The 26,008-nt window shown below is 41.8% G+C and overlaps 1 protein-coding gene across 4 annotated transcripts in view; it reads right to left on the bottom strand.

The window, feature by feature from the left end:
* Positions 1 to 26,008, bottom strand: part of adamts3 (ADAM metallopeptidase with thrombospondin type 1 motif, 3) — a 64,070-nt gene that overhangs the window by 24,884 nt on the left and 13,178 nt on the right. For all 4 annotated transcript variants that reach the window (XM_028968223.1, XM_028968222.1, XM_028968221.1 and 1 more), the window contains exons 5-8: positions 21,131 to 21,318; positions 9,885 to 9,968; positions 8,551 to 8,707; positions 7,571 to 7,676 (exon numbers count right to left, since the gene is read on the bottom strand). In XM_028968223.1, coding sequence (XP_028824056.1) covers positions 7,571 to 7,676; positions 8,551 to 8,707; positions 9,885 to 9,968; positions 21,131 to 21,318 — 535 coding nt within the window. The remainder of the gene's footprint in view (positions 1 to 7,570; positions 7,677 to 8,550; positions 8,708 to 9,884; positions 9,969 to 21,130; positions 21,319 to 26,008) is intronic.

The following is a 26,008-nucleotide window of genomic DNA, read 5'->3' on the forward strand; positions in this document are numbered from 1 at the left end:
ATTATGAAAATGGTTGTTCAATGGGCTGAAAGCACAAGTATGTGGGTTGATTCTGTAAAAGTGATAGCAGATATTGAACAAATGTAATGTTCGAATGTGTATTTCTGTTGAGATTAACATGTGAGAAGACTGAAAACTTAATGTAATTCAGGAAGTGAGTGTATGTAAATTGTTTGTAAAGTTGAGTAAAATCTATTTTTCTTTAGATAAAGAAATGCCTGCACGAGCGAACGACACTAACGATTCCTGCCTGTGCTTTCTCTGTTAAATACAGAAACCGCAGACACAAATACACTTTTTTTAAATCTGTCACAGTCCCGGGGCGCTGGGATCTGTAACACTTCCATGGAGCTTGATCCCAGCATTCGTACATTGCACCTCCGCATTCTCTCGTACATATCCTCCCATTTATTTAGCAGCTCCTTTAATTCTGTCTTCAGGTCAGCCACTGTAATCACCAGACCATGTAGATATACTGCTTTCAATGTCTTTAATGGTAGTTTCCTTTGGTTGATATCCATTTGCACTAGCACCATGTTGTTATGATCTCCGTTCTTCTGTACTCTCCGCTTGGATCTCGTTTTTAAAACAGCTGAGATCTTCAGCGAGTATGCCTTCTAGTTTGGGTCATATTAGTTCAGAAATATTGGCTTTTAAAGACAAGAGGCCTTCCGTGTACATACTCTCAGGATGTGTGTGGTGGAGTTAGTGTGGAGCTGCGATCGCTGCCTGAACTTTGTGTGGAGGATGTGTTTGGTTTAGAGCTGTATTGATGATGGGACAGTTGGAAAGCAGCGCAAATTCTTCTCCAGTACATCACAAGATTCTCAAGGTTAAGGTCTGGACTCTATGGTGGCCAATCCATGTGGGAAAATGTCGTCTCATGCTTCTTAATCAACTCTTTCATAATTTGAGCCAGATGAATCCAGGCATCATCATACTGGAATATGTCCATGCAATCAGGGAAGAAGACATTTTCTAATGCAATTTTCTGGTCATTCAGAATATTCAGTAGTCAGTTGATCTCATTCTTTATTCTCTGATCCTTGACCTGACCAACTGCAGCAACCACAACACTGCCCTCATTATAGGGTAGTAACTAAGCTTCATGTGCCTCTCTTCTTACCTGACGCTGATCACTCTAAAACAGGGTAAACCTGGACTCACCAGACAATTTCATTTAATGGCTATCTCAGCTTGCTATCTCAGATTTCTGAAGAGTGTATGATGATTGAGGCCTGCCAGTAAGTGTGCTGTTCAAGGCCTGTGACTATTAAGGTGGTTTTCTATTAAACCCCATTGCTGCTAGCACTACCTTCAGTCAGGCAAGTGTACGGCCTCAAAGCTCTCTCTGCTCAGCCCCAGTGTAAGCATTTTGGTGATTCTAATACATTTTGCCCAAATCTGGCCTATATGCCTAAGGTATATAGTGTACCAAGACCAAGACTGAAAAAAGACTAGGGCTAGAACTGACATCACATTACTCAGATGAACTATAGAGAAAAAAAGCGTTGCTGTAAAGTGTCATTACTTGTTAAATCTAATTCATGTTATCTTTTCAATTATTTTGTTGATATGTCTCTCATTTCACATCTCTCAGATTTGTCATAGTTACAAGGCCTGAAGAATAATAATCTCAGCAATTCTCTCCTATAACCATTTTATCAGACCTCGCTAAGGGGGTTAAGAGATTGTATGTACCAGAAAGATTTTCTTAAAAGTCTCTCATACAGTAACAGGACAGTGGCCTCCGGTAAGCTATGAATATGGCTAAGTAATGATCCCTTGTTTTGAACTGAAGACAATGAACATTTGTCCATTGAACATCTCAAATGTTCACTGGCACACTTAAATACATTTTCTTGAAGCAAATTAGTCAAATTAACATTAAGACAGTGCTGGTTCACTGACTTAGCAAAGTACCTAAAGAATAACGAACTGGAAAAAATGTATGCGCACAAGTTATTTAAGATAATTTACTCTAAGATACATACCTCATGATGGAGAGGACTGTCACGACTGAGTGCAGCTGGGGCCACAGCCTGCACCACTCAGCTTGACAGCAGGCCTCTAATCATGGACAGGTGCGGCTGATTAGGGTTAGGGCCCCATGGTTAGGGCCCTGTTATAAGGAACTGTTTGGCAGCAGGCTGAAGGTGCTGCATTTATGTGGACTACAAATAACCTGTGTAGTAGTTGTTTTCAGTTCTGGCAATCGCCACATGTTTATGTTGGTTTCTTGTGTTGTTTCCCCGGTTTTGGCCCTTGTGTCACTTTTTTTCTTTGTTATTATTAATAAATCCCATTTGCCCAAACGTCCCATCTCTGCGCTTCCTTCGCCCGTCAGCCCGTGGTCGTGAAAAGAACTCAGCTGATCAAGATTTATTTAAATTTTGGAATGTCATACAATAAAATGAATTCTGCTCTTGCACATGACAAAGGATTCTTTTTCTGCTCTTTTCTCTTTTTCCATACTGAAAGATAACAGGCACAGCTGATGGAAGGACTAAACAGACAATTACAAGGTCTGGGGAAGATGCATGGTCATTTGGCGCATTGATTCATAGGACAAGTTAAAATAATGGGTATTAATGGGTGTATCGACGGCATCTCATGAAGAAAAATTATTCCTACAAAACAATCAGTGACCCACAAGTTATTGGAAAATATTTTATAGAAGCGTTAGAAATATTGTCCCAAACTAAAGCCCACAGAACATGGAACAGAATAACTTGTGCACACAGGATAAAAAACCTCTTTCCATTTTATGGTAGTCAGTTTTTAAGTTATCTTTCTTTTCATTGTGTTTTCCCCCCAGCACCCGCTCAGCACCCTCTGCCATCTCTGCACCTCCTGCGGCAAGGAGTGAGCACCTCACTAATGGTTGATAGAAAACAGCCCTCAAAATAACGATGCTTCTGACTGGTTGCATTTGAATTAAGGCGTGTAACAAATAATGATAATGTTCTGTTTTCTTTCTTTTCCCCATCCCATCAAGGCCAGTGGTGGCCTAGCCGTTAAGGAAGCAGAAATCAGAAGGTTTCCGGTTCGAAGGTCCCGTAATCAGAAGGTTCGAATCCAGAGCCATCAAGGTGCCACTGAGCAAAGCACCATCCCCACACACTGCTCCCCAGGTGCCTGTCATGGCTGCCCACTGCTCACTAAGGGTGATGGGTTAAAAGCAGAGGACACATTTCGTTGCGTGCACCGTGTGCTGTGTATCACAATGACAATCACTTCACTTTCACTTCACTTCACTATGTCTGAGACCAAGACAAAGCCAAAAAAATAGCTTTGCTAAGTATATAGTAGAAGCACACTTTTGATCTAATGCAGTCATGGGTCTTTCGGGGGAAAAAAATGCAACAATCTATGGGGATCCTCTGCCATTTCTCCTTGCAGATCCTCTCCAGTTCTGGCAGGCTGGATGGTAAAAAATGGTGGACAGCCATTTTTAGTCTCTCCAGAATTGCTCAATTGGGTTTAAGTTGGGCCCCTGGCTGGGCCTTTCAAGAACAGTCATAGAGTTGATTCCTCCATTTTTTTAGCTGTGTGCTTAGGGTCATTGTCTTATTGGAATATAAACCTTTGGCCTGGTCTTTTTGGGCGAGATGGCATCCACCCCAACTGGGCGGGTGCCACTCAGTTATCTAAAAATCTGGCTCATAGTCTTAGAACCAAATAACGAATATGACTCGCCAGAGCCGAGACCAGGCGGCAGACAGACTGGCTGAATCGAGCGTCTGCCATTTGCGTAGAACTAAGAGGTGTAAAATAAAACGCTCATTGTTAATGAAATTATTACAGATCAGGGGTTTGATGTACTGTGCCTGACCAAAACTTGGTTAAAACAAAACGAATTTGTAGCATTAAACGAGTCTAGCCCTCCTGGATACAGCTATGTACACCAACTTCGCTTAACTGGAAGAGAAGGTGGCGTCGCAGTAATTTATAATGATAACCTTGGTATTACTCATAAACCCGAACATGGATTTAACTCTTGAGATTCTCTATACCAACTTAACCCATGTAGTCAATGTTGTTAAAAAGTTAATTCCATTGATTATTATTTACAGACCCCCCTGGACCTTACTCCGAGTTTCTCAGTGAATTTACAGATTTTGTTTCCAACCTGGTTGTATCTGTGGATAAAGCCTTAATTGTCTGTGACTTTAACATCCACTGTGATAAATTAGAAGACTTGCTAAGAACAGCATTCCTGTCTATACTAGACTCAGTTGGAGTTAACCAAAATACAACAGGACCTACTCATGAAGGTGGTCACATGCTCGATCTTGTACTGACCTTCGGTTTAAATATAGAAGTCATTAGTAGTCATTCTTCTGCAATCTGAAATAATCTCATAATTTCCTCATCGCTTTTAAAATATGTCTCAGACACAATAAACTCAACCCCCCTCGTTATAGAGACAAACGGACAATTACATCAAGTACAGCACAGAGGTTTATTAATACCTTACCAGATTTATCAACGCTGATAAACTCACCATCAGACCCCGCTGAACTCGACCAAGCGACCAAATGTCTAGAATTAACACTGCGTAGTACGTTAGATATAGTCGCGCCCCTCAAAAGGATGGTAAGAGATAAAAACTTAATTCGTTGGTATAATAATCACACACGCTTGCTTAAGAAGACCGCCCGGAAATTAGGCGTTGAAGTAAATTGAATGTATTCCGAATAGCGTGGAAGGAGAGCCTACTTAACTATAGGAAGGCTCTCAATGCGGCTCGATCGACGTATCTCCTCGTTAATAGACAAGAACAAAAATAATCCCAGATTCCAGTTTAACACAATAGCCAAGAAAACCAGGAATAAGACAGAAACGGATACTACCACTCAATATCATCATAGTAGTGACAATTTTATGAATTTCTTTAATACTAAAATAGTTACAAACAGAGATAAGATTAAAAGCATAACAAACAGCTCTGTCGATATTAACATGGAAAATAATATTCAAATATCTGACCACCGATTAGAATGCTTCAATCTTCTTAAAGAGCATGAATTAATTCAGCTAATCTCGTCGTCAAATCAATGTACTTGCGCTTTGGATCCGCTTCCTACAAGGTTCCACAAGTAGCACCTGATGTTATAAATTCTTTCCTCAAAATTGTTAACTCGTCACTTAGCACCAGTCATGTACCAAGTTCGTTTAAGGTAGCAGTCATTAGACCCCTGATTAAAAAGCCTGATCTTGATCGCAGCCAGCTTTCAAATTATAGACCGATATCCAACCTTCTGTTTTTATCAAAAATCTTAGAAAAAGTCGTAGCCCAGCAGCTGAGCGCATACCTAGACAATATCCATGAAGTATATCAATCGTGATTTTAAACCTCACCATAGCACTGAGACAGCGCTGGTTAAAGTGGTTAATGACCTGCTGTTGGCCTCTGATCAGGGACGCATCTCGCTGCTTGTCCTGCTTGATCTAAGTGCAGCGTTTGACACAATCAATCACGCTATTCTCCTTGCCAGGTTAGAGAATGTTATTGGGATTAAGGGAACAGCCCTTGTATGGTTCAGATCATATCTGATTGATCGGTATCTGTTTATGGACATCAACGGTGATTCATCTGCATATAGTAAAGTAGATTTTGGTGTTCCACAAGGTTCTGTCCTAGGTCCGTTACCATTTTCCCTATACATGTACCTTTAGGTGATGTCATTCGCAAACACGGTATTAGCTTTCATTGCTACGCTGATGACACACAGTAGTATTGATCAGCAAAGCCAGATGAGAGGCAGCAGCTAAACAGAATAGACAATTGTCTGAAGGTCTTTAGACAGTGGATGCTCACCAACTTTCTTCTGATAAGACAGAAGCTCTCGTACTTTGGTCTCAAGCAGCCAGACATAAATTGTCTGACTACATTATAACTCTGGATAGCCTTTCTATCTCACCAAGTACAGAAGTAAAGGATCTAGGTGTCCTCATTGATGCAGAACTCTCATTCAATGTAGATAATTTCACTAGGATAGCATTCTTTCACCTTAGAAATATTGCAAAGATAAGAAACATCTCAATGAAAGATGCAGAAAAGTTGGTCCATGCCTTTATCAAGGTTAGATTACTGCAACACATTACTGTCTGGATGCTCTAGTAACTTTAACTTTTTAACTCCAGCTAGTTCAGAGTTCTAATTAGAACTAGAAAATTTGACCACATCACCACAGTCTTACACTCACTGCACTGGCTACCCATCAAATTTAGGATTGACTACAAAATCCTTCTTTTGACCTCTAAAGCCCTAAATGGTTTCGCCCCACAGTACAATAGACACGTATTATTGGACAATCACAAACACCACTTGCAGGCTCACTCTACCCTGGAAGGGGTTCCCTCTCTGTATTACTCCTATTACTCCCAAGGTTTCTTTTTTGTGTGGAATTTTTCCTTGTGCGCAGAAGGGGCAACTGTGGGGGGTGTCAACTGTAGGGCCTGTCAAAGCCCATTGAGACATACTGTATGTGATTGGTTGATTTTCTACAACTTTCTCTCATCTCCTGACTGCATCTCTGGAGCTCAGCCACAGTGATCTTTGGATTCTTCTTTACCTCTCTCACCAAGGCTCTTCTCCCCCAATAACTCAGTTTGGCCAAACGGCCAGCTGTAGGAAGGGTTCTGGTTGTCCCAAACGTCTTCCATTTAAGGATTATAACGGCCACTGTACACTTAGGAACCTTAAATGACGCTGACTTTTTTTTTTGTAACCATGACCAGATCTGTGCCTCGCCACAATTCTGTCTCTGAGCTCTTCAGGCAGTTATTTTGACCTCATGATTTGCTCTGACCTGCATTGTGAGCTGTAGTGTCTTATATAGACAGGTGTGTGGCTTTCCTAATCAAGTTCAATCAGTAAAATCAAACACAGCTGGACTCAAATGAAGGTGTAGAACCATCTCAAGAATGATCAGAAGAAATGGACAGCAGTTAAATAAATGAGTGTCACAGCAAAGGGTCTGAATACTTATTTCAGTTTTTCTTTGTTAGTAAATCTGCAAAAATGTCAACAATTCTGTATTTTTCAATACAGGGTGCTGCGTGTACATTAATGAGGGAAAAATGTAATACTTGGTCTGAATACTTTCTGTACCCACTGTACATGGGTACAGAAAGATTTCTCTTTTTTTTTTTTTTTTTTAATAAATTTGCCAAATCCTCAAGTAAACATTTTACGTTGTCATTATGGGGTGTACAATTCTGAGGAAAAAATACATTTAATCAATTTAGAATAAAGCTGTATCATAACTTAGTATTTAAAATGAGATGGGATTTGAATACTTCCTGGGTGCACTGTAAGTAGACACATTCAGGTAATTATGAATGTATAATGCAAGAGCAGAGCGCTTCTCATGCATAGTAAATCAGATCCCTGTCAAAACATTAACATAAAAGCAACCAAGCAGAGTCAAAGGAAATACACACAATTATATTAGAGCAGATTCCTCAAAGCAAGTCTTCTGTTCGATTCTTATTAAAACTGCAGGCTCCCATCCGGAACCTTGACGTGGAACCTGTATGATTAAGTTCAGAAAGAACTTACACATGGCCAGTTTCATGGGCCACCACAAACGCAGAGGAGAAGCCATCTTCATGGTTGAGGGTGCAACTGCGAACAGGGTGACACATTCCAGTGACAGGGGCATACCCTGCAGAAATGAGAAGACACAATATACCATGTGACCAAGCCCCAAGCCGCTGACCATTTCTATGGAGTTGTGAGAGAACAAAGCTGACCTGAATGAATTATGGGAGCTGATTTCAAACTTACTACAAATCAGTGGTGGAATTTCAAGTAAATAGATTTTTAAAAGCCAGTCTGTTATGAGCTCTTCTGTCAGATTAGCCAGGTTCCATATGCACTGAATTAATGTCCAGAATTATGAGGCAGACTGCGATGCCATGAGTCCTTCAGCATTCAGCTGAAACTGTGTTTAGTTTGATTAAACTAAATGAATCTCTGGTTCTTTGCTAATTATTTAACAGGGAGTGCAGGAGAGAGGGGCAGTGGTGGCCTAGCGGGTAAGGAAACAGACCTGTAATCAGAAGGTTGCTGGTTCGAATCCCCAACTGTCAAGGTGCCACTGAGGTCCCCTTGATCAAGGTACCATCCCCACACACTGCTCCCCTGGCGCCTTTCATGGCTGCCCACTGCTCCCTCAGGGGATGGGTTAAATGCAGAAACCACATTTCACTGGGTGCACTGGGTGCTGTGCTGTGGTGTGTCACATGTGACAACTAATCACTTTCACTTAAACACTGATGTATAAATGACAAAGTGAAGGCTAACTGAAAAACAGCTGGACTTCAATTGTACGTGGTTTAAACTGAAAATCCAAGAGATTTCCTCATCACACATAAATGCAGGGTTCTAGCCTCATGTGACAAGCTAATAGTTACTTCAGATTCTCACAATTTAGAAAGTAAAAGATTTGTTCCCATTGGGTTGTCTGCAGCAGAGTATTCTTTAGAAAAATGTTTAATGTTAAATAAATAAAAACTGCTTAGACAGGCAGCTCTCACCCTGCATGCCCGTGGGCCCGAAGCCCTGGCGGGTGAGGAAAATCGCATGGTCATGGTGCTCGGAATGTTCCGGGTTATCTTTCTGCTGCACATGGGCCCAGCGGCAGACATTCTCCAGGCTGCGTGATGGGTTTCCTCTCTCAATCAGGCTGATGGACTGATCAGGATAACAACAGAAAGGTGACTAAGAAACACAAAATTAACTTCTTTTATAGACATTCTGAACTAGAACCACCATGCTGCAGTATGCAATGAAGACAATCTGAGTCCCTTACACTACTTAAAAATAACACCCTAGATCTGAATGAATTAAATATTCTAATTAAAAACATTTTTTGAATGTGTTGAATGCGACTACACACTACAGGGTGATCCAACTTTGATGTAATGTTCTTAAAAAAAGTCAAAATGAGGCAAAATGTGTGTAGCCTCCATGTGCCTGTATGACCTCCCTACAACACCTGGGTGTCCTCCACGGCATCTCAAGACTGTCACGTCTGTCACGTGCCCAGTGTGAACCAGCTTTCATCTGTGAAGAGCACAGTGCACCAGTGGCGAATTTGCCAATCTTTGTGCTCTCTGGCAAATGCATGGTACTGGGGGTAAGAAAAAACCTCCACCTGTGGACGTCGGGGCCTCAAACCACCGACATGCAGTCTGTTTCTGACCATTTGTGCAGACACATACACATTTGTGGCCTGCTGGGGAACTTTTTGCAGGGCTCTGGTAGTGCTCCTCTTGTTCCTCCATGCACAAAGGTGGAGATAGTGGTCCTGGTTCTGGGTTGTTGCCCTCCTACATCTTCTGATGTACTGGCCTGTCTCCTGGTAGCGCCTCCATGCTCTGGACACTACGCTGACAGCAAAGCTTCTTGGATTGATGTGTCATCCTGGATGAACTTGTGTGGGATGTATACTCAGAGTGAAAGCACCACCAGCATTCAAAAGTGCTAATTGCCTGTGGTTTTCATCTATGTATATTCCAGTTGCACAGCAGACAACACAAATGTATTGTTGATCAGTGTTGCTTCCTACATGGACAGTTTGATTTCACAGAAGTGTGATTTGACTTTGTGTTGTTTAAGTGTTCCCTTTATTTTTCTGAGCAGTGTATAATATCTACCAATTCTGGAATTTGTGTACCATCAATAAATGCACAGCAACAGAATAAAGCTAAACAAGGAGAAACTGAATTTCATGAATAACCTTTTTTTTTTAAACATAAGGAACATAATGATTTTTGTATATATTGTATCCTGTATAGAAATTCATTATTATTCATTCATTATTTTTTCTTTAATGCTGTCTGGTAATTCCCAGGCCCCCAGCTCTCACCTTTGAATATCCCAGCATGATCATCCTGACCAGGACCACATTGATGTGAACACCCAGGGACTCATCATGGTAAATCTCATTCACCTGTAGGGAAACAAGATAAGATAAGATGGGAGGGAGATGTTGTCCAACAGGGACTACAGCTTAGCCTCCACTGGGTCCAGAGGGCAGATCAGCCTGTTCAGTCTCTTTCTGTCCCCAGAAGAGATGCTACCTCCCCAGCAGACCACACCATAAAAAATGTCTTTAGAGAGGATTGGATTTGTGAATCCAGTCCAGTTTATTGTTCAGAGGAACACCAAGGAACCTGTAGCTCTCCTTGTGTCAATGTCCATACCTTGGCTGTTCAGTGGAAGATGTTTGTGCCTGCGGAAGTCTACCACCTGCTCCTTGGTCTTTCCAGTGAAACAGATGAAAGCCTGTTATTGAACCTACTAAACTGTGGGGGCTCAACTAAAGAGTTTCATTTATCAATACAAGCATATATTTAGGCGTGAAAATAATTCATGAAACTTTTTGAATTTTTACAGGTTTATAAATCTGCCAGTTGAAACCCTGAAGAGGAATTCTCAGAAGAGGAACTCAACTTTTTCTAGCATTACCACTGAAAGCACAATAAAGAATGAAACCTATCATTTATTCTGGTAGAAAGGACGTGCAATTTTCAAGATGGTGGCGCAGACCCCTTTCGGAGTGTTTTGTGTGTGTTTTACTTGTAAACCCTACATGTTGGCCGTACGAACACAACCGGCACGATCTTAACAACACTGTCTGTGGTGAGGGGAGTGTAATTCGCAGACGCCAACGACAAAGGCTGAGCAGAGAGAGGAAGCAAAAGCAAGGCTGCAGGGCCGGCGTGCCAGCTAGGCTATGGAGATTGCCGCACAAACCACCGCTTCCAGGCCTTTTCCTCCCTCCCTCCAGATCCATAGTCAATAAGATAAATGAACTGACGCTACAGGTTGCGTGATCAAGGACCGTTGCTTTTTGGTGTGAACAGAAACGCCTTCATTCATTCATTCTGGACTCAGCTATCGAGCTAACAGGCTACACATCTTGCCGCTATGACTCCGGTAAGAGCAGAGGAGGGGGTGTGTGTATTTACGAAGGCAGTGATAGTGGAAATCTACTGCTCTCCAGACTCTCAAATGTAGACCCATACAGTCAGGTCCATAAATACTGGGACATCGACACAATGTTAACATTTTTGGCTCTATACACCACCACAATGGATATCAAATGAAACAAACAACTGCAGACTGTCAGATTTTATTTGAGGGTATTTACATCCAAATCAGGTGAACAGTGTAGGAATTACAACAGTTTGCATATGTGCCTCCCACTTATTAAGGGACCAAAAGTAATGGGACAATTGGCTTCTCAGCTGTTCCATGGCCAGGTGTGTGTTATTCCCTCATTATCCCAATTACAATAATCAGATAAAAGGTCCAGAGTTCATTTCAAGTGTGCTATTTGCATTTGGAATCTGTTGCTGTCAACTGTCAAGATGAGATCCAAAGAGCTGTCACTATCAGTGAAGCCATCATTAGGCAGGAAGGCCAGACTAGAGTTTGCCAAACAACATCTAAAAAAGCCTTCACAGTTCTGGAACAACATCCTATGGACAGATGAGACCAAGATCAACTTGTATCAGAGTGATGGGAAGAGAAGAGTATGGAGATGGAAAGGAACTGCTCATGATCCTAAGCATACCACCTCATCAGTGAAGCACGGTGCTGGAAATGTGATGGCGTGGGCATGTATGGCTGCCAGTGGAACTGGTTCTTGTATTTATTGATGATGTGACTGCTGACAAAAGCAGCACGATGAATTCTGAAGTGTTTTGGGCAATATTATCTGCTCACATTCAGCCAAATGCCTCAGAACTCATTGAACGGCGCTTCACAGTGCAGATGGACAATGACCCAAAGCATACTGCAAAAGCAACCAAAGGGAAAGAAGTGGACTGTTTTGCAATGGCCAAGTCAATCACCTGACCTGAATCCGATTGCGCATGCATTTCACTTGTTGAAGACAAAACTGAAGGGAAAATGCCCCAGGAACAAGCAGGAACTGAAGACTGTTACAGTAGAGGCCTGGCACAGCATCACCAGGGATGAAACCCAACGTCTGGTGATGTCTGTGTTCCAGACTTCAGGCTGTAATTGACTGCAAAGGATTTGCAACCAAGTATTGAAATGTATAAGTTTGATTTATGGTTCTTATTCTGTCCCATTACTTTTGGTCCCTTAACAAGTGGGAGGCACATATGCAAACTGTTGTAATTCCTACACCGTTCACCTGATTTGGATGTAAATACCCTCAAATAAAAGCTGACAGTCTGCATTTAAAGCACATCTTCATTTGATATCCATTGTGGTGGTGTATAGAGCCAATATTTATGGACCTGACTGTATTCCTGCTGGAGTTCAATGTGGTGAAGCTCACCGTTGTTTACACACCATCAGCTTCTAATTCTACTGCGGCTTTGGGACAATTACACAGCAGCATTAGCAGCCAGTGGGGGAGGTATCCTGTCGCAGTGTTATGTCCTGGTCTAGGACAGGAACATAAACAGATAAGAAGGGAGGGAAACGATTAAACAATTGTAATGAACAAAAAGAAATACATTCTAGACTTGACACAAAGACTAAACAAAGCAGTAAGAAGCGCAGGGTAGACAGCTACTGCAAAAAGGTCATCTGTCTCATGTTTTTCTCCCTTTCCTTCCCCACGTCCATCTTTAAAAATCCCACTCTGACTGGAGCTGCGTCAGGCATTGGAAGATTTCTGTAATTACAGGCTCCTCCTTCAGAAAGGAAAACACAGACAGCACATCACATGACCATGGGACATAACCGTATTCATTATTGAATCATATGGATTCAAATTCCGTCGCAGCATGTAAAGTGTGCTACTAGTGGAGCTACCATGCTAGATAAGGTCTACATGAACATCAAGCTCCCACACCTGGCCCAGTCTGACCACATGTCACTGATGCTGATTATATCATACACCCCTTCCACAAATCTGCTCCAACTATCACAAGATCCATCACAACCTAATAAAATAATAATAATAAAGTGAAGTGATTGTCACATGTGATACACAGCAGCACAGCACACGGTGCACACAGTGAAATTTGTCCTCTGCATTTAACCAATCACCCTGAGTGAGCAGTGGGCAGCCATGACAGGCGCCCGGGGAGCAGTGTGTGGCACCTCAGTGGCACCTTGGCGGATCGGGATTCGAACCGGCAACCTTCTGATTACGGGGCCGCTTCCTTAACCGCTAGACCACCTGGCCTGAGGATGCTTCTCTGCAGCTACAGGACTGCTGTGACTGAACCAACTGAGACTTTTTTGAACATCCTGTCCTGGCACTCCACACTGACAGTGTACTGTGCTATATCAAGACCTGCATGGACACTGTCACAGTGGACAAAGATATCTGGGTCTACCCTAACCAGAAGCCCTGAATGACAAGGGAGGTCCTAAAGGAGAGAAACACCACTTCAGGTCTGGCAATAAGGCCGTCTACAATATGGCACAAAACAGCCTGAAAAGAGGGATCAGGAAGGCCAAGAAAGACTACAGAGAAGGATTGAAGAGCACCTGGACAAAGGCATCAGGAAGGTTTAGCAGGGAGTCCAGCACATCACCAACTACAGGACCTGCTGAAGGTGAGGCCTCAATGGCAGATGAGCTGAACCACCAGAGGCAGCTGTTCCATATGCAGCAGCAGCTCACATCAACTTCAAGAATATGAGGTGAGACACTCGCTCCACACCGTCAACCCCAAGATTGTATTCCTAGATGTTTTCTGAGGAACTGTGCAGAGCAGCTGGCCAAGGGTCTTCACAAAGATCTTCAACCTGTCACGGTCCCAGGCCCCTGTCCCACCCTGTTTGAAATCCTCCACCATAGTCCCCTGCCTGAATTACTATCTGTCGGTCGTGCTCACCCCAGTGCTGATGAAGTGCTTTGAGACACTGGTCCAGAGTCACATGCTGTAGCTGTTGCTCTTCATGCTGCCCTGTCCCACCTGGACCACCAGGGGAGCTATACATGCCTCCTCTTTATAAACTTTAGCTCTGCCTTTAACACCATCCTCCCCCACAGATTGGTGTGTAAACGGTCAGATCTGGGACTCCCATATTCCATCTGTCTTAAGCAGCCTGCTATTCAGGCTCCGCCCACAACAGCAACAGCAACATCGTCAAATTTGCCGTTGACACCCCTGTGGTGGGGCTCATTTCTGCCTACAGGTACTGTGTGGTTTTCTAGCTGCACAAAAGAGGACATTACTTCAACACAGCTCTCACTGCCTCAAGAGAGCACAAAACATCATAAAGGACTCCTCACATCCCACTGATGACCTGTTCCAACTGCTGCCATCAGGCAAATGATACAGGAGCAATAAAACCAAAACTAAAAGACTAAACAGCAGTTTCTACCCTGTTACCATTAGGGCACTTATTGACATTTAATTCCCACCTCCAATTTCCCTTTCGCTACCAAAAAGCACATTGTGGTGCTAAAAAGAAGCAGCATTCAGACAGGAGGAGGACAGTTTGACCCCAGACTTCACAGAGGAATAAGAGGCTGTGCGCATCAGTCCTGCTTTTATTACCACCATAATTGATGGGGAAGACACAAACCTGCATCTCAGCCAAATTTATGTGAAATATTTTCTAATGTGGTTCCTTGATCAAACAGATGAAAACCTGATTTGATTTTAAACTGATGAGTCAAAGCCCAAGCACCAGTGCCTGGAGCCATGCATCCACGCAGAGTCTGTCTTCAGTCTCTCAAGGATAAGTATTTAGCAGTCACATTTTAGAACATGTTGAATGGTGTCCTGTCTTTGTCTAATATGGCTCTTTCAGCATCAGTTTATCAAATGCAGAGCCACAAATGGAACCTGGTTGTCCAGCGCCATATGGCAGGTCAAAATGATGTCACACACTTCAGCAATCTAATGCAGCGTTCAACCATGGCACCATGTGTGACTGTGCACAATGTTGTCTGATGGACAAGAAGAGGTCCTCTAAGTGTTGCTGAGAGTCTGTATTGTACAGAATTAGACCCAGTGTCTAGATGGCAAGTGCTACAGGCAATTAATTAAAATATGTTGGACATGAATTTTATCTCATGAAGATGAGTGAGTTTTTGACAGAACCCAAACACAAAGTCCAGTAGCCAAACCTCCTCTTTACATTTACAGCATTTATCAGACGCCCTTATCCAGAGCATCTTACAATCTGTAGCTACAATCAGTCTTCTCCTTCACCAGCTTCCAAACTGGCAGCCATTACACTAAACCTGTCCTTCATTAAATAACGTAGTAAATGAACCTTTTTAACGTCATGAAATCGAGATGAGACACAATGAAAATGCTTTTCATGTGACTATAAAAAAATATATAATGTAATAAAAGTAAGACTAAATATGGTTAACAAAATAAAAACTATACTTAAATGTCACTTCATTTTCATTGCCGAAAACAATACACCATTTCACGTGTTAATATTTTTATGCAGTATTTCTGTTTCCTGTATATTCTCGTCATTGCACAGATGATGTCACTACCACAATACTCATTTGCGGCATTAATTAGATTTCAGGATGCTTGGGAAAAAATGATGAAGCTATGTGGGGTCAAAAAACATGGGGAGAACAGTGGTCAATGGATGAAGAGTATTCCTGAATCCATAACAATAAGTAACAATAATATAATAAGATAACCTTGTTTTAATTATAAAATGGGTTGTTTTGTTGTTTTTGCCTTTTCGTGCACTATATTGACTGGGTTAAATAAAATTGCAATAAAATTTAAAAATTGACTAAAACTACACTTAAATGTCATCAGTTTTTGTTGACTAAAACTAGACTAAATAGTCATGGATAATACTGACTAAAATGCTCAGACTTTGAGTTGACTGAAACTTGAACAGACTAAAATTAGTATGGACGTGATTAAGTCTAATAAAAACTAAAATGACCGCTTGATTCCTTAAAATCTCCCTGGACAATTCCCCACTGCATGCAACCTTGGGGTAATCATGGACAATTCCCTTTCCTACTCTTCTCACATTTCCAATCACTTTCACTTGTGTCGATTCCTTCTCTACAACATTAGAAGGATTCATCCATTTTTATCAACCCAGGCTACTCAGATACTTGACCAATCTCCAAACTGGACTATTGTATGTCACTCTTGGCCTGTCAAAGTCCATTGACACATACTGTATGATATTTTGGGCTATACAAGAAATAAATGTTATTAGCGCTACTTGACCTGTCTAGTTGAGAACAGAACACTACAGAACTCTGCAGCATGACATGTTTTCAACCTTCCGAAAGTTTCCCCACACCACTCCACTGCGACATTCCCTCCACTGGCTTCTTGTAGCTGCTCACATTAAAGGTCTTCAAACACAAGAAAAAACTTCCTGTTTAGAAAATATTTAGACTAAGAGATTTTTCGTACACACTCTATATAAAAAAGGTGTTAAAACAATGGTATCAACAGATTGGGTCCTAGTGAGTGATTACAATGATGGATATTTTAAAGCACTTATTTAAGTCGCTCTTTATAAGAGCATCTGCCAAATGTTGTAAATGTAAATGTATCATTTGTGTAATTGCGAATTAGAACTGTTCTAATGACTACATCAACACACACATGAGATGAAGTGCGGTGGGAGGATGTGGTCAGTGCCAATGAAATGACCAGAGCCCTGAACTGCAGTGGTCAGTCAAAATGGATGAAAAGCCCCCAGTGTTGGAAACAGTACAGGCCTTTAAACTGGCCTATTTTGCTTCCCCACCCAAAAGGTTGCAGTGTGTGGCGGCAGTGTGTATTCAGCTGGTGGTGTATGGATATGTGTGTGTAGAGTGGAGGTATGTTACAGGATTGTGTATAGCATAAGCTCAGGGGCAGATGGCCAGATGGCCCTGTCATATGTTTATGTTTTGTGAAGGTGCAGAATAAATGGTGCAAACATCAGATCAATGGAAGTAGAGAGTAGATTGTGCATGCTTGCATTGTGCTGCACAGATGGGCATCCACAGAGAGAGAAAAAACATTACTGTAAACTAGCCTTCATTCACCTACTATGTTTGGAGCCTTGTGGTTGGTGAATGATGCTGATGACATTATCTCCATGAATGCTGATAATTCAAACAAGGCATGAAGCATTAAAATTGATCAATGCATTCGTGAGCTATTGCTGAGCATATTGTAGAGAACTTTATGGTATACGCACAACAGTCCAGAACACACAATAGACGTTGCTGTTTCTTTAGATGCTGAAAGAAGACAAACTATGATGGCACGGCAAAAAATTATGGTTTTTAGGACTTAGGAGGTGCTGGATATTCTGGTGCAGGACCACAATCCTGCTGATGAAGAGTAGAAGAATTTGAGGAAAACAATAGTGATTCAGATTTTCGAATCCCTTCATCAGAAAGGTATGTATTCTCTGTTTGAGAATGTATTATTATAGTGAAAGTGAAAGTAAAGTGATTGTCATTGCAAAACACTGCAGAACACCACACGGTGCAAACAATTCTGATTATGGATTCAATTAATAATTGAAAGGCACCTGAAGAACTCTCAGACCATGAGAAACAAAATTCTCTGGTCTGATGAGACAAAGATTGAACTCTTTGGTGTGAATTCCATGCGTCACTTTAGGAGGAAACAAGGCACCGCTAATCACAATGCCAATATCATCCCTACAGTAAAGCATGGTGGTTGCAACATCATGCTGTGGGGATGTTTTTCAGTTGCAGGAACTGGGAGACTAGTCAGGATAGATGACTGCAGCAATGTATAGAGACATCCTGGAGGAAAATCTTCTCTAGAGCACTCTTGATCTCAGACTGGGGTGATGGTTCATCTTTCAGCAGGACAATGACTAAGCACTCAGCCAAGATATTAAAGGAGTTGCTTCAGGACAACTCTGTAAATGTCCTTGAGTGGCCCAGGCAGAGCCCAGACTTGAATCCAAATGAAATAAAGTAATATAAAGTGAAGTGACTGTCACATGTGATACACAGCAGCACAGTGCACACAGTGAAATTTGTCTTCTGCATTTAACCCATCACCCTGAGTTAGCAGTGGGCAGCCATGACAGGCGCCCGGGGAGCAGTGTGTGGGCACCTTGGTGGATCGGGATTCGAACCAGCAACCTTCTGATTACGGGGCCGCTTCCTTAACCGCTAGGCCACCAATGGCTGCCAAAAAAGCCGAGAATATGTGAGTCATCATATTCAAAGAGCTGTAATAGAGTCAACAGAGTATTGAGCAAAGTGTGTGAATACTTATGTTCATATGATTTCTCTTTTTTTATTTTAAATTAAATTGCCAAAAGTTGTCATTGTGGGTTGTTGTGTGTAGAATTTTGAGGAAAATATGTATTTAATCAATTTTGGAATTAGGCTGTAATATAACAAAATGTGGGAAATACCTTCCGGATACACTGTTTCTTGACATTCTGTGTTAAATTCCAGAGTACAGATTACAGAACTGTTTACTTCAAATTAGTTACATAACTGAAATTGTTGGCTACTGAATGAATACATTTGACTTCATGTAGTTTCTTGCAATGTTTGTTTTCTGTCATTTATTCTACTGAGATTATTATTATAGGCCTCCATAGACAACTACATTTAAAAAGGTTCTGGAGTGTCTGCCACACACTTTAAATGAAAAGTCCAGCAGCCCAACCCCCACAAACACAGACATGTGCATCATCATCTACCCCCACCTACCAGAAAGGTGTGGAAGGCTACATCTGGGCTACACCCATGGACAAAGGCAGGGCCATGAATACCTACCCCCACCTCTGCCAAGCACAAATGGGATACCGCAGGATGCTGGCATCCATTGGGTGAACACACATTCAGTGCAGAAATTGTTAGGTGCTACTGTGCCTCCCCTGACACTACAAATGGCAGAAAAATATGGGATCAGATTTGGGGCCAAAATTTTGAAACAAAACCTTCCTAATAAAAAAAAAAAAAAAAAATATATATATATATATATATATATATATATATATATATATATATATATATATAATGTTGAAATATGTTCTTTCTTACATTTCGCTCGTTTTCATTTCACATTTTTACAGTTTCACTGCAGGCTTTTAGGTGAGTCCGCCCTGTTTTACATTTACGCTGCCTGAGGATTTGGTTGGATCTTCGGCACAATTTGCTTGTGGTGGTTGGGCTTTGTGTCATTGGCCAGCAGATATTTGAGTGAGAGTTCAAGGAAAAAACAAGTGAGATATAAGCTAAAGTGTATGTTGTCAAAATTCCAACCTCTTATTTTACATTTAGTGGCGTCCAAGGAGTCAGGTGAGCGTGGACTGAACAGACCGTTTTCCTGCTCATTGTAGAAAATCTAAAGCCGCTTTCAGACCAAAAAAGTACAAAAAGTGAGCGTGTTTTTTTTTTTTTTTTTTTTAGATGATAATGTTGTTGTAGATCTCTGGACACTCAGATAAAGATCAGCTTTTCATCCATTCCTGCATCGTGTGTGTTTCAAAGTGATTCTATTGGTTGTGTGGAAAATACATCACAGAGCAGCAGTCAGAGTTCCGGGTGCCACACCACGCAGCATGACACTGATCAGGAAGCCAGTCACTACCAGCACTACTTTTTAATTTGAATTTTTATACTGCCCCCAGAAAATCACCAAGCACAGCCTTCATTCACCAGACAGCATATTAGTCAAACAAATAAAATGTGTGTGTCTGATGTAATATTGACAAAGAAATCTGAGAAACCAATTGATACTAAAATCCTAAAATGTAGTATTACTTTTGATATCAATTCGCACTTCTTGTGTCTCCCCCTGTATTACTGAAAAACGTATAGAGTGCCATCCATGGTATCGATATCAAGTTTGAATTTTCAGTATTGTGACGAGAATGACACAAATACTGGTTTTTACAAAGTTTGCTGCTTCATTGTTTTTAGATCTTTTTGTCAGGTGAATTGAAGTATTATTACAAGCATAATTATAAGTTTCAAAAGCTTTTATAAACAATTACATCAAGTTTATGCAAAGAATGCAGTGTTGGCCCTTTTTGTCAAGACCACTGCATGTTGTCAATCAACTTCTGGGCCAAATTCTTACTGATGGCAACCCATTCCTTCATAATCAGTGCTTGGAGTTTTTCTTTGGGTTTTTATGTGGGTTTTTGTATGACCACATGCCTCTTGAGAATTGACCACAAGTTTTCAATTGGAATAAGGTCTGGGGAGTTTCCTGGCCATGGACCCAAAATTTCAATGTTTTGTTCCCTGAGCCACTTAATTATCACTTTGGCCTTATGGCATGGTGTTTCATTATGCTGGAAAAGGCAAGTCCTTGTCCAGTCTGTCTTTCTTGGAGAGAAGTGGCTTCTTTGCTGACCTTCCTCCAAAAGTCTTTACCTCACTGTGCATGCAGATGCACTCACACCTGCCTGCTGCCATTCCTGAGCAAGTGGTGGCACTGGTGGCACCCTTTTATTTGTTTTATTTGGGAGTAAGTTCAGTTTCATAGCAAAGCGAGATTTCCCAATTCATTTGATCACTCTTCATAGCATTCTGGAGTATATGCAAATTGCCGTTAAAAAAACGGAAGCAGTAAACCTTGTGAAAACCAGTATTTGTGTCATTCTGAACTTTTGGCACGCTGGCCACATCATGCAAGATCAATTAATATTGATCTATTTTTATGGCCCTGGCGATATTAAGCGCTGATAACACAAGCTACAGATCCCATGATGCAATGCTTCCGTTGCCTAGCCAAATGCAATCTTTACACTGCAGCTGAATCTCTACAGGAGCAGATTCAACGAGGCATGTGCTATACCACTGATTTTCACTCAGGTTGTTATTGTCGATACTGATAAATCATACAAAAAATGTGTTTGAAAAAGTACAAAGTGTATATCATGCGGCGCCATGGGATTTTCCGGGGGGCAGGGGGTTCAGCTCATGTGATTTTTGTCTCTTTGGCTTCCCCATTTGGGTTTAGACCGTTTGTTTAACCCAGTCAGCAGTGCAACAATTTGATTGTACAAATCCCACCATGGATGAGTGCAGTATACAGAGAGAACTCTGGCAGGCTCTCTGTGTGCCAGGAGGAGAGGGCAATATTTACCTGCCTCATTCCTGAGCACTGATATGTGTGTGTGTGTGTGTGTGAGTGAGAGAGAGGGACCGAGAGAAAACACTCACTATATTCATCAGGGTGAGAAGGTAGTTCATCACGTGCTCTTTGCCGTGGAAACGCACAACTGAATCGTCCACTCCAAGCAGGACCTCAATGTTGTAGTCGTCATAGTCAGAGTGGCGCCGCCTCCTGACTGTCTGGTTGATCTGGTTGGCAATGTTGTCCAGCACCTTTGGGACATCCAGCTCTGGTTCTACAGGAAGGAGTGAAAGAGGCAGTCAGGCCATCATTTCAGAGAACTGAATATCCATCATTCACACAATTCACTGTCACACACTATTTATTCCTTGTCAAATATTAACCCCTCCACCAATTGGGACTGTGGGGTGCATTACCACTACGTTGCCACACCGGTAAGGTACCTACTCCAAGCACAGGGCTTCCCCTCCCACTCCCAGAAGCACATATATGTGTGTGAAAGACTTTAATGCTGCTCTCTCAAGTTCTTTATTTAGAAAGACCAAAAGCAGCACACACACACATACACACACATCCAGCTCTGCTGCTAAACTGACATCTGTGGTATCAGAATGAACCCAGACAGAAGTGGAAATGTACAGTTTTATCATCTTGTCTTGTATATGATTACTTGACATTATCCTCATCACTACAGCTGATCCTAGATCAGTGCAGTGAATATATGGGGAAACTATTGTTTTTATACAGCCTCATTCCAAAATGGATTAAATGCATAATTTTACACACAACACCCCATAATGACAACTAACACCTATATACATTTTATATAGGTCATAGTGTTCTCTTAAAACTGTCTCTGAAATCTTTTTTTTTTTTTTAATCATCCTTGGTGCAGAATTACAGAAACTTGTCCCACAATGAAATTTCCCCAGGACGCACCATTTTGGGGAGTGAGAGAGTGGCAAAACGAGGAGGAGGCAGCCTACAGAAATCAATCAATCATTATTTATATGGCACTTTTTACAATGTTCATTGTCACAAAGCACCCTACAAATACAAAAGTGCTCAAAGCCCCACACATAGAGGGACTGTTACATCCCCAGACGTTCGCTCCCACATGTTCTGTGGCTGGCTGTGGTTTTTTGTGTCTGTCTCTTTTAGGTTTAATTCATGAGAGGAGTTGAAGCCTACCAGCTCCACCTACCATCTGCCTATTGGTCACCTCCACCTATATAAAGTGACTTCGGATGGTGTCCGGGAGGTCCCCAGGGTCTGCTATGCCCTTACTCATTTGGGTGGTCCCCAGGGTCCATGGAGATCTGCAAGGAGCTCCGTTTGGGATCTTATTTGAGTGTGTTGTTGCTTTGTTTGTGTTTATGTGCACCTTTCATTAAGGGGTCTATCACTCAAAGAAACAGCCATTTTAAGATCATTTGGATTCAAGTCTGGCCTGGGCCACTCAAGGACATTCACAGAGTTGTCCTGAAGCAACTCCTTTAATATCTTGGTTGTGTGCTTAGGGTCCTTGTGCTGCTGAAAGACGAACCCCAGTCAAGAGCTCTCTGGAACAGGTTTTCATCCAGGATGTGTCTGCAGTCATTGCTGCAGTCATCTTTCCCTCTATCCTGACTAGTTCCTGCAGCTGAAAAACATTCCTACAACATGATGCTGCCACTACCATGCTTCACCGTTGGGATGGCCTGGTTTCCTCCTAAAGTAACTTTGGTCTTGTGGGAGGGATTCTCCAATACTTAGTATTGGAGGGGGTTTCAGTTCATGTTCAGCACAGTTCATCACTGCTTATAACATCACCGGTTCTCGCTACGAGACCAGCAAATTTGGTCAGTGGAAAAGTATGGCACTGGTTCCAAATATGGGAACCGGCACAAGAACCAGAGAAGTGGAAAAGGTTTAAGAGTGACCATCAGGTCTTGGAGGTCTACAGGCAATTCATTTGACTTCATGCTTGGTTTGTATTCATGAACTGACAACCTTATATAGACAGGTGTGTCCAATTAATAGTTTTTTCCAAAATTGACTGCAAGCTGCAGAAACATCTCAAGTATGATCAAGGAAACAGGTTGCACCTGAGCTCAATTGTGAGCTCAAGGCTGTGAGTATTTTTTTAAAGACAAGGTTAATCTTTATTGTCATTGTCAACAACGAAATTTAATGTGCATTTGACTCATTGTGAGGCATAAAGTTAAAGTTAAAATACAAACTTTAACAAAAAATAAAATAGTATTATACAAATTAAGCTGGATTGTTACAGTCTCGAGCTCGAGCTAGCAATATGGTTGGAATGGAGCATGGACCAAACGGAAGAATTTTCAGCAGCACAAGATCCCTTGGGGTCCCAGAAAAACCTCCTTGAGTTGCTGGCCCAAAGTGCTTGAAGACAGGTGCTATCATTGGCGCCCTGATCGGGTGCTCAGGGCAATTGCTGACAGCATAGCCAAGGTCATCAACACCATCAAGGGCCACCACACACCAAAGGCCATCATGTTCCACAGAGCCAGAGAGAAGCCCAGCAAGCAACCAGGGGCAGAGTCAGGCCTTCCTTACTTCCGCCACAAACTAGAGACTGGAAGTGGACCTTGGCAAAAAAAGGCAACTTAAGCCGCAGAAAAACAGCACAAGGTGGCTATGGATAAAGAGTGCTGATTCATGTGCAAATGCTGCTTGAACACAGGCTGGGGTCTGATCGACCTGGGGCAGGGCGAATGTATCTGATGCTTGGAAGACCCGACATGACCCAGGATTACATCACTGATGATGTGTCCCAGCGCATGCACAAGATGTATCTTTCAATTAAATATGATATTTGTAACTTCTGGTTTCAATGGCTGAAACACACATACAGTACAAGCCAAATGTTTGGACACACCTTCTCTTTCAATGTGTTTTCGTCATTTTCATGACCATTTACGTTGGTAGATTCTCACTGAAGGCATCAAAACTACAAATTAACACGTGGAGTTATGTACTTAACAAAAAAGGGGAAATAACTGAAAACATGTTTTATATTCTAGTTTCTTTGCTCTGATTACTGCTTTGCACACTCTTGGCATTCTCTCGATGAGCTTCAAGAGGTCCTCACCACCTATAGGGTGGTAGTGGCCTAGTGGGTAACACACTCGCCTATGAACCAGAAGACCCAGGTTCAAATCCCACTTACTACCATTGTGTCCCTGAGCAAGACACTTAACCTTAAGTTGCTCCAGGGGGACTGTCCCTTGTAACTACTACATGTAAGTCCCTCTGGATAAGGGCGTCTGATAAATGCCGATTGTCACACTAGTGCATCATACATTCAGTTTGTATTCAGCATGAGGTCATCTACTAGACTTTGTGTAAGAGTGATGAAGTATGCATTCATCAATAAAGCAGAACTGGAGCTAGAGGGGACAGAAAACTGCTAAACTTGTCTGATATCAGCACAGAAATCTCTGTACTTTCCCCTTCAGTGACACTAGAGATGCATGGATTCAATTGGTTTCCCCAGATCCTGACTCCATATTCTTCCAGCAGAATGGCAGCGATCACATCATCATGGCTACTCATTTACTTCAATATGAAACATAGCAGAAACTTCTGTTTCATTGGCTGTGTGCTTCCAAGTGTTTGAATCCAACTGTGAGCTATGCTGGTTAAACTGGTTCACTGTGCAGCTGGATTTTATTTTCCTCAACATCTTGCATGTTAACGACCGTGTCTTTGATGACAGAAGGTGATTTGCCTTCCCCCTTACTGTGCCCAAAATTAGCAGTGGCAACAGCACACTAATCAACACCAGCAGCATCCAACGCAAAAGCTTTTTACACTGGCAGCAAATGTGCCAAATTATTTCCACAACCAGCCCCAACTGAACACCTTCAAGCAGGGTTACGAGACGTTCCCAGTCTCCAGAAATGTTTTAGTGCTTTCTGGGTACTCTTGTAAATGAAAGTGGCGCTGAGTCTGCAAACCCTCCTGTTACTCAGCTATTTCAACTCGCTACAACCCCCAGTTTATGGCTCCATTAATAAGACCAGAGATTTCAGCACTCAGACGAACTTGTCCTGGCACACTCAAAATCCCAATGAATGAATGTGACTGATTAACACTCTGTGCTGAGTGCACTGCCACACATCAGAGGAAGGACAGAAGTGACTGGCTGAGTTCCTCAGGATGAAGGTCTGAACACATTCTGAGGGAAACTGACAAGAAATAAAATCCCTTCCTTTCCCAGTACCAGGGTGTAATGGGATGATTCAGAGAAATGAGCACTGCAGACCTGCCAGTCAGAAGACTGGGAGGACCAGAGAGGTCTCCTTAGCTCACAGAGAATTTAACTGCACAGCTTGGTTAGATGGGAACAATTCTAATGACACCAGTTCACCATCAACATTTCATTGCGTAGTACAGGGTTCAGCAACCTTTAACACTGAAATAGCCATTTGGACAAAAGAGAAATCATCGGGAGCCGCAAATCCTTTTTAACATGTAAAATAAAGATAAGACTGAAGATAAAGTTTTTTACAGTTTGCATAATTAAACAAAATAAAAACAAACACAAAAGCAAAAGACATTATGATATAGACTTATTATTCGGATGCTTCCAAATAAAACGTGTAATTCCAAGCTCATTATGTTACAATGAATGTTTCTTGGATTGTGCGAAATCATACAAAATAAATAATCTGTGCACTATAGTGTCTATTAGTTTACATTGGGGTGATCCTCAGGTTGGAGGATGGTTGTTGATACTCGAGTGCATAATTAACACATATGGAAAATGGACAGGAAAAGTTCAAATGTTCCAACAACAGGTTTTACAATTAAAATGTTAATGTACCATTCTTAATATATTGTCTGTGTGTGTTTTTTTGTGAGGGGATGAAGTCATTGTGAAACATTGCAGCACAGCACACGGTGCACACAACGAAATGTGTCCTCTGTATTTATCCATGCGCCCGGGGAGC

The sequence above is a fragment of the Denticeps clupeoides genome, unplaced genomic scaffold (genome assembly GCF_900700375.1).
Source record: "Denticeps clupeoides unplaced genomic scaffold, fDenClu1.1, whole genome shotgun sequence".
NCBI classification, from domain to species: Eukaryota; Metazoa; Chordata; class Actinopteri; order Clupeiformes; family Denticipitidae; genus Denticeps; species Denticeps clupeoides.